Source organism: Babylonia areolata, chromosome 8 (genome assembly GCF_041734735.1).
Source record: "Babylonia areolata isolate BAREFJ2019XMU chromosome 8, ASM4173473v1, whole genome shotgun sequence".
NCBI classification, from domain to species: Eukaryota; Metazoa; Mollusca; class Gastropoda; order Neogastropoda; family Buccinidae; genus Babylonia; species Babylonia areolata.
In genome coordinates this window covers 40803441-40813440 of record NC_134883.1, presented here as the reverse complement: position 1 = coordinate 40813440, position 10000 = coordinate 40803441, and the positions used below count along the sequence as shown (strand labels likewise).

General features: G+C 45.3%; 1 protein-coding gene across 1 annotated transcript in view; it reads right to left on the bottom strand.

Annotated features, from left to right (window-relative positions):
- The window catches only part of LOC143285287 (ribitol-5-phosphate xylosyltransferase 1-like), a 331653-nt gene that overhangs the window by 143346 nt on the left and 178307 nt on the right, over nucleotides 1–10000 (bottom strand). Inside the window, exon 5 of the mRNA XM_076592548.1 lies at nucleotides 3290–3389. Within this exon, the coding sequence (XP_076448663.1) occupies nucleotides 3290–3389 (100 nt within the window). The remainder of the gene's footprint in view (nucleotides 1–3289; nucleotides 3390–10000) is intronic.

Genomic DNA, 10000 nt, shown 5'->3' with positions numbered 1-10000 from the left:
TAGGTTCTCTGATTCTTGTTACACAGACAGAGGAGATTTTTCAAACAACTCTGAATTAAAAAAAAAAAGAAGTGAAATTGCTGGTTTATATTGACATGTTTTCACACACTATCTTCCACAGCGCAACTGGTACAGGAACGTCTTGGGTTGGTTAGGCTGCGTTCACAGCCAGTCAATTTTTCCCTGGCCCTTCAGTGTCCCTTTTATTATTATTATTTTTTTTATCTGTTTGAGTATGTCATTGTACCGGTTCGTTTATAAAATAATAATAATAATTATTATTATTATAATAATGTACATTTATATAGCGCCCTTTCTCTCAAAGAGCTCAGGGCGCTTTACACGAAAGAAAAGTATTACAAAATACTTAAAACATTCATGACCACTCTTTCTCAAAAAACCCTCCCCGCTCACCCCCTCACCACACACACTCTCTCCCTTTCCCACTCTACATACATCCAAAGTGAGTGGTGTTGGAGAACAAGGAAGCTGAGAGTGCTTATAGATAGGTTTTAAAAAGATAAGTTTTTAGTGATGAGCGAAAAGCAGAAACAGAATCAGTTGCACGGATATGACGAGGAAGGTTGTTCCAGATATGAGGAGCAGCAAAGAAGAAAGAACGTTCACCACAGGTTCTTGTATTGACACGAGGAAGTTTCAAAGGGTAACAGTCAGAGGAAGAGCGGAGATTTCTTGCGGGAGTGTAAACACTGATAAGGTCAGAAAGATATGTAGGTCCTGCGGAGTGAAAAAGCAGAATAGCAGAGACACGCAACTGTGTATTTGATTTGCCTGGGACCTATCACTAGCAATGAAGGATCCAAACCAAAATCCTCAACGTCCGCAATGTACAAAGTGAATCCCGTATGGACGGACAACGGTTTCAGTTTCAGTTTCAATTTCTCAAGAAGGCGTCACTTCGTTCGGGCAAATCCGTACACGCTTCACCACATCTGCTAGGCAGATGCCTGACAGCAGCATAACCCAACGCGCTTGTCAGGCCTTGAGCGCATGACCCCACCACCCACCTCAGTACCCGACGTGTTCCTGCAACTCCTCTGCTCTGTCAGCAGTGCAGTGCAGTGCAGTGCAGTGCAGTCCTGCCAACCCATTGAAACCATTCTGCCAATATCACGCAATATTTTGGAACCTGTTCAGATCTGAGAGATGTTCAAAGAGAGAGATATAAAAGAGAGAGAGAGAATGGGGGGGAGGGAGAAAGGGGGGAGGGGAGAGTGTGAGTGGGGGAGATAGGGTACGGGGAAGGGGTAGGGCGGGGGTGGGGAGGGAAGGAGGGAGGGAGGAAAAGTACAAAACCACCCTCATTCCCAGAGGGAAAATTGCATGGCTGCCAAAAGAAACCAGCGTCCTAATTCAAACTCAGAATTTTTGTTTGTTTGTTTGTGTGTGTGTGTGTGTGTGTGTGTGTGTGTGTGTGTGTGTGTGTGTGTGTGTGTGTGTGTGTGTGTGTGTGAGAGAGAGAGAGAGAGAGAGAGAGAGAGAGAGAGAGAGAGAGAGAGAGCGCACTTGCACCCGCCCGTGTGTGTGTGTGCAATGCAACGTATTTTTATTACGATCATTATCATCATGTGTGTGTGTGTGTGTGTGTGTGTGTGTGTGTGTGTGTGTGCGTGCGTGCGTGCGTGTGTGTGTGTGTGCGTGCGTGCGTGTGTGTGTGTGTGTGTGTGGTTATTTTCTGGTCTACTCAGCAGAATTTTTCAGCGTGGATGGAATGCCGTGCAGCTCCCCTCCACAGGGACTCCTCCAGAGACACACACCACTACCTCTTCACCGCATACCCCACTCTAACCCAGGCAGGGCGAATTTCTATTGCAACAGTCGCAGAGTGCATCAGGATAATGAAGAAAAGTGTCCCTTTGATCAACCAGCAAGAGCCCGGACCGACTTGTGTAGTTCTTTTTTATGTGGAGGCCAAGAAGATGACGAAGGAGAAAAAGAAAATGAACAGGATGTATAGCAGAGCACTGCGACAGCAGCAGCAATAGAAGGAGAAGATGAAGAAGAAGAAGAAAGGGGATGGAGTAGGAGGAGGAAAAGGAGAGGAAGAAGAAGAAGGAGAAGCTGATGATGATGGTGATGGTGATGGTGATGGTGATGACGATGGTGATGATGATGATGATGCTAAAGGACAACTACAACGACAGGTAGAAGAAGAAGAAGAAGAAGAAGAAGAAGAAGAAGCTGCTGCTGCTGCTGCTGATGATGATAATGATGATGATGAAGAAGAAGAAAAACAGAAAAAAATGATAATGGTGATACTATGATGATAATGATCATTATTAATATTATTATGAAGAAGCAGAAGATGATGATGAGGATGATGATGAAGAAGATAATGATGACGATGCTGATGATGATGACTGTGAAGAAGAAGAAGAAGAAGAAAAAAAAGAGTTTGAAGTCTTTGCAATCATGATTTCGTCATCTTCATCATTATCACCAGGAATGACGACAGCGCACCAATAGCAACAGTTCAACATTAACATCATCATCATCATCATCAGTAGTAGTAGTAGTCGTAGTAGTAGGAGGAGGAGTCGTAGCAGCAGTTTCTGTTGTTTTATTCGTGGTGGCAACAGTTTAGCATCGGCAGCGACAACAGCAGCAGCAGTCGTAGCACTGGTAGTAGTCGTCGTCGTAGTAGTAGTAGGAGTAGTAGTAGATGCTACTGCTGCAGTCGTACTGGCAATATTTCAGCAGCAGCTGCAGCAGCAGTAGTGGTAGTAGTAGTAGGAGGAGTAGTAGCATTAGCAGTAGTAATGGCTGCTGTTTTTGTAGTCGTCATAGTGCAACAGTGCAGTGGCAGTAGTAGTAGTAGTAGTAGTAGTAGTAGTAGTAGCTCTTGTTGTTGCTCTTGTTTTTGTCTTGGTGGCAGCTGCAGAAGCATTAGCAGTAGTAATTATTGCTGTTATTGCAGTCGTCATAGTGCAACACTTCAGTAGTAGTTGTAGTAGCAGTAGTAGTTGCTCTTATTGTTGCTGTTGTCATGGTGGCAGCAGCAGTAGCAGTAGCAGTAGTAATGGTTCCTGTACTTGTAGTCGTCATCGTGCAACAGTTCAGCAGCAGCAACAGTAGCAGTAGTAGTAGTAGCAGCAGCAGTAGTAGTAGTAGTAGTAGTAGTAGTAGTAGTAGTAGTAATAGTAGTATTTACTCTTGTTGTTGTCGTCGTAGTGGCAGCAGCAGCAGCATCTCCACATCATCATCATCATCATCATCTACATCACCACTATCATCGTCACACGTCATTTTCACAGTCATGTACACCTACCTGAAGGTGATGGCTCCAATTTTCTTGGTCCCGTAACTCCACACGCCTCCGAGTTTCTCCTCCAGCTCCGCGTTGAAGATATGCTCCCACAGGTACAGACCTGCACACCAACATCACCAGATGAAAGTGGAGTGATGGCCTTGAGGTAACGCGTCCGCTTAGGAAGCGAGAGAATCTGAGCGCGCTGGTTCGAATCACAGCTCAGCCGCCGGTATTTTCTCCCCCTCCACTAGACCCTGAGTGGTGGTCCGGACGCTAGTCATTCGGATGAGACGATAAACCGAGGTCCCGTGTGCTAGCATGCACTTAGCGCACGTAAAAGAACCCACGGCAACAAAAGGGTTGTTCCTAGCAAAATTATGTAAGAAATCCACTTCGATAGGAAAAACAAATAAAAACTGCGCGCAAGAAAAAAATACACACATACACACACACACAAAACAAAACAAAAAAACCATGGGTGGCGCTGTAGTGTAGCGACGCGCTCTCCCTGGGGAGAAAAACCCGATTTCACACAGAGAAATCTGTTGTGTTAAAAAAGAGAAATACAATATAAATCATTCACCACTGAATTCAGGCCATCGGGTATATGTATGTACGTATGTATGGATGGGTTGGTGGATGGATTCATGTATGTATGTATCAAAGTTTTTGTTTTTCTTGGGTTTTTTTTGTTTTGTTTTTTATTCCATCTTTGGGTTTTCAATTTTGGCTTAGTGACACAAGAGGTCATGTCGTTAATGATTCTATAGCACATTATCATACATTCATTCTGATGTAATGTACAAAGACGGGTTCTTCTTTCGCTATTCGACGCATCCACACATAAAATGTTTCAAGACATACGTGAGTTACACTTACTAACAATGACACAGATACACACACATACAGTATATATCTATTTATGTATTCATCGATTTGTTTATTTATTTATTCATTTACTTATGTATTATCTATTTATTTATTTTTTACGTTTGTTTGCTGTGCTCTCTGTGGTAGACATTAAACTGGGTTGTATTGTATTCCTTTTTTTCAAACCATCTCTCTCTCTCTCTCTCTCTCTCTCTCTCCCCCCCTCCCCCTGAGTGTCAGTCTGTCTGCCTCCATATCCCCAGTTATTTATTTTTACGTGTGTTTAGTGTGCTCTCTGTGGTAGACATTGAACAGGACTGTATTATATTCCTTTTTTTTCTAACGCCATCTCTCCCCTTCCCGCCCCCCCCCCCCTCCCCTCTCTCTCTCTCTTCTCTCCCCACCACCCCCTCTCTCTCTTCTGTCCCCTAAGTGTCTGTCTGTATCCCTATCCTCCCCCCCCCTCTCTCCCTCTCTTCTGTCTCCTGGGCGTCTGTCTGTCTCCCTACCCCCTTCTCTCTCTCTCCTGTCCCCTGAGTGTCTGTCTGTCTCCCAATCCCCTTCCCTCCACCTCCGCCCTCCTCTCTCTCGCTTTCTGCTTATCTCTTTTTTTTTCTTCTCGTCTTTATTTTTGTTTGGTCTGGTTGGTTTGATCTTAAATTGCTTTCTTTTCTTTTCCTCCCTTCCTTCCTTCCTTTCCATTGCTTCCTTCCCTTTTGCGTCTTTCCTCTTTCTTCACTGGTCTTGGTTAGCCCTGGCTAGCTGGATAATTATGGTCTGTGCTGATTTAGTCTGCGGGTAAAAAAAAAAGCCTGCTTTCATCCGGCTTTTGATTTGAACTGGTGTCATTTGCAAGCTTTGTGCTCTTTAATCTTTGTGTTCTTTTGAGGCGTCGTATTGTACTGTGTTGGTTCACGGTTTGTTTGTTTGTTTGATGTTGTTTTTTCTTCAACATACCCACGTTCGGATGTATGAGAAATATTCAAATCAAAACCCTCGACTACAGCTAAAGCTTGCGTTTCCCTTTTGTTTGTCCTGCTGATCAACCCTGATCAATTTCCGCTATAGGAAAAGCGGGTATAAGAAAGTCTGTTTGTGCGATATTGCTGCGAATGGATTAAAATCCTTTGTGAAGTTTTAAAACGAAAAAAAGGAAAGAAAAAAAAGCACAGTTAGAGTAGGAGGAGAGGGCGGGAGGAAGGGAGAGAGAAAGGAAGAGTGAGAGAGAGAGAGAGAGAGTGTTAGAGAGCGAGATAGACAGCCAGGCATCCTGATAGTGAAAGAGAAAGAGTGACAGAGAAAGAGAGAGACAGACAAAAATAGACTTACAGACATGAAGAAAGAGAGAGAGAGAGAGGGGGGGGATGAGAGAGGAAGAGACGAACAGACAGACAGACTGAGACGTGGAGACGAATCCTATGGACTGGAATGACTAGGGGGCGTGGGGGTGGGGGAGAACACGAGAGAGAGAAAGAAGATAGACAGACAGACAGAGGGAGAGAGAGACAGAGACAGAGACAGACAGAGGGAGAGAGAGAGACACACACACACACACACACAAACACACACACACACACACACACACAGACAGAGATACAAAGCTAAAGAGACAGAGGCAGAAAGAGATAGACAAACAGACATAGAGAGAGACAGACAGAGACAGACAGACATAGGGGGAGAGAGAGAGGGACACACACACACACACACACACACAGAGAGAGAGAGAGACAGAGAGATATAAAGCTAAAGAGACAGAAGCAGAAAGAGACAGACAAACAGACATAGAGAGAGAGACACACAGAAAGACAGACAGAGACAGACACATAGAGAGACAGAGAAAGACCGACCGACCGACAGACAGACAGACAGACAAGAGATAAAAAAAAACCGAAAAACCATAAGAGATTGGAACGACAAGGACAAAAGAAAACAACAACAACAACAACAAAAAACAAACAAAAACCAGAAAAGCCCACAAGGGTGGTTATCTCTCAGTCCCAGCAATCAGTTTGAAGAAATGAGCTTGGGTCATCGTTACGAAGTTAAGACATCAGTGAGTGGCGGTGGTGATAGTGGTGGTGTGGTGGTAGTGAACCAGCAGACACTCACTGTACTGCTGGAACTAGATGCTGGCTGCTATACACACACAGATACTTCCCTGCCATCCTCGGCGATAATGGCAATTACCACCACGCAGAACTGTGTGTGTTAGAGAGAGATAGACAGCCAAACAGCCAGAAGGTGAAAGAGAGAGGAGAGAGAGAGAGAGGCGGGGGAGGGGGGGTGGAGAGACATACACAGACAGAGGAAGAGGGAGAGATAGAGGGGGGAAGAGAGGTAGAGACAAACAAATAGACAGACAGACTGACTGAGACTTAGATATGAATCATTTAGATGGGAATGACAAGGGCAAAAACACAAGGGGAAGAGAGAGAAGCAGAGAGAGAGAGAGAGACAGAGACAGAGGCAGAAAGAGATAGACAAACACACACAGAGACAAAGAGAGAGACAGAGACACAGAGAGACACAAACAGAAAGACAGACATACAGAGACAGAGAGAGAAAGATGAAGAGAGAGACAGAGACAGATAGAACAGAGACAGAAAGATACAGAGAGACAGAGACAGAGAAAGGCCGACCGACCGACCGACTGACAGACAGACAAGAGACAAAAAATCGAAGAACCATAAGAGACTGGAACAAGGGAAAAAAACAAAACAAAAAACAAACAAAAAACAAAACAAAACAAAAACAATAAAAAACAACAACAAACAAACAAACAAACAAAAAACCCAGAAAAGCCCACAATGTTATCTCTCAGTCCCAGCAATCAGTTTGAAGAAATGAGCCTGGGTCATCGTTACGAAGTTAAGACATCAGTGAGTGGTGGTGGTGATAGTGGTGGTGTGGTGGTAGTGAACCAGCAGACACTCACTGTACTGCTGGAACTAGATGCTGGCTGCTATACACACACAGATACTTCCCTGCCATCCTCGGCGATAATGGCAATGACCACCACGCAGAACTGTGTGTGTTAGAGAGAGATAGACAGCCAAACAGCCAGAGAGTGAAAGAGAGAGGAGAGAGAGAGAGAGGCGGGGGGGAAGGGGGGGAGAGAGACAGACAGACAGACAAAAATAGACATACATAGACAGAGGAAGAGGGAGAGATAGATGGGGGAAGAGAGGTAGAGACAAACAGATAGACAGACAGACTGACTGAGACTTAGATATGAATCATTTAGATGGGAATGACAAGGGCAAAAACACAAGGGGAAGAGAGAGAAGCAGAGAGAGAGAGAGAGACAGAGACAGAGGCAGAAAGAGATAGACAAACATACACAGAGACAAAGAGAGAGACAGAGACACAGAGAGACACACACAGAAAGACAGACATACAGAGACAGAGAGAGAAAGATGAAGAGAGAGACAGAGACAGATAGAACAGAGACAGAAAGATACAGAGAGACAGAGACAGAGAAAGGCCGACCGACCGACTGACAGACCGACAGACAAACAGACAAGAGACAAAAAATCGAAGAACCATAAGAGACTGGAACAAGGGGGAAAAAAAACAAACAAACAAAAAAAAAAAAAAACAACTAGAAAAGCCCACAATGTTATCTCTCAGTCCCAACAATCAGTTTGAAGAAATGAGCTTGGCCTGGGTCATCGTTACGAAGTTAAGACATCAGTGAGTGGCGGTGGTGATAGTGGTGGTGTGGTGGTAGTGAACCAGCAGACACTCACTGTACTGCTGGAACTAGATGCTGGCTGCTATACACAGACAGACTTTTCCTGCCATCCTTGGCGATAATGGCAATTACCACCACGCAGAAATGAACTGGCCATGCCGGTGTGTTGCTCCAGAAAGACCCCGTACCCCCTCCTCTATCGTATAGAGGTATGGGATATAAAATAAAACAAACAAAAGGTGAAGGGAAGAGGAGAGAGAGAGACAGAGAGAGGAAAGACATAGAGCGCGCTCTGGAGAGGGGAGAAGAGAGAGAGGGAGAGAGAGACACAAAGAGGAAAGAGAGAGAGAGAGGGGGGGGGAAGATTGAGAGCGAGATGTAGAGAGAGAGAGAGAGAGAGAGAGAGAGAGAGAGAGCTCAGAACTCAGAATCCCTCTGAGAATAAGAGACACAGAAAAAGAAAGAGAGGAGGAGTGAGTGAGAGAGAAAGAGAGCGAGATAGAGAGAGAGAGAGAGAAGGAGGAAGAGAGAAAAAGAGAGAAGGCGTGAGTGAGTGAGTGAAAGAGAGAGAGAGGAAGAGAGACAGACAGACAGAGAGAGAGAGAGAGAGAGATGGTGAGAGAGAGGGAGATTCAAAAACATTATTACTCAAGGATAAAGACTGAAGGCATTGCCTAGTCTCCCGACCTATCCTTGTGACAACAATAACAATAACGAAAACGACACAACATTTAATATTTTTTGTAACTACTACCACTACTGCTATTACTACTACTACTACTAGAGAGAGAGAGAGAGAGAGAGAGAGAGAGAGACAGACAGACAGACGGACAGACAGACAGAGACAGAGAGAGAGAGAGGCAGAGAGACAGACAGACAAAGACAAGGCACACAAAGACAGAAATAGATCTTTAAATCCAACTCCCCTTCTTCTCCATCACTCTCTTTCTTTCTTCTTTCTTTCTTTCCCCTATTATTTCCCCATTCTTTCCTTTTCTTTCTTTCTTTCTTTAGGCCTTCCCTTCTTCCTCCACCTCTCTTGAAGAATTCCTTTCTTTCATCAGCAGCCCCCGATTTTAACAGCCGGGGCGGAAGTTCAGACGAAATAGGAAACGATCTTGTCCACTTCCTCCCTCACCTTACCCCCCTCCTCCCTACCCCTAAACCTCTCCCTCTTTACCCTCTCTCTTTCTCTGTCCATCTCCATCTCTCACTAATCTATTTCAGTCCCTCTCGCCCACTGCATACCGTTCTCTCTCTCTCTCTCTCTCTCTCTCTCATCATCTATTTAAGTCTTCCTCTCATTCTTTACCACCACCACCACCACCCTTACTCTCCTCCCAATCACACCATGATTATCTCTCTCCCATTGTCTACACCTTTCCCCCTTCTCTCTCTCTTCCTCCGCATCTCTCTCTCTCTTTCTCTCACTGAATCTGTCTCAATCTCTTTCTACCCTCTTTCTCTGTCCACCCCCCCCTCTCTCTCTCTCTTTCTGTCACTATCTCACTCTTTCCTACATCTCTCTCTCTCTCTCTCATCGTCTCTCTGTCTCAACCTCAATGTCTGTCTCATTCTCATTTACCTACGCCCTCTCTCTCTCTCCCCCCCCCCTCTCTCTCTCTCTCACCAGTCCAGCTCCCCATTTCCACTCCCACCCCCTCTCTCCCTCTTCACCCCCCCCCCCCCCCCGGTCCCCCCGCCCACAAACCCCAAGTCGTGAAATCGTCGGAAGATGAAAGAGCCAAGTTAATGAGAAGGCTCAAAAGTCAATCTTATCCTTTCAGCTTCGGTAACCACGGGAGTGAGGGATGGCCAATCGGTGTTCTCTCTCGCTCTTGTCTCTGTCTCTCTCTCTGTTGTGTGTGTGTGTGTGTGTGTGTGTGTGTGTGTGTGTGTGTGTGTGTGTGTGTGTGTGTGTGTGTGTGTGTGTCTGTGATTTAAAATAGTTCTCTCTCTCTCTCTCTCTCTCTCTCTCTCTCTTTCGCTCTCTCTGTGTTGTGTTGTGTTGTGTTGTGTTGTGTTGTGTTGTGTTGTGTGTGTGTGTGTGTGTGTGTGTGTGTGTGTGTGTGTGTGCGTGCGTGCGTGCGCGTGCGTGCGTGGGTGTGTGTGTGTCGGCGCGCTTCCTTGTGTACCTGTGATTTAAAGATGCTCTCTCTCACTCT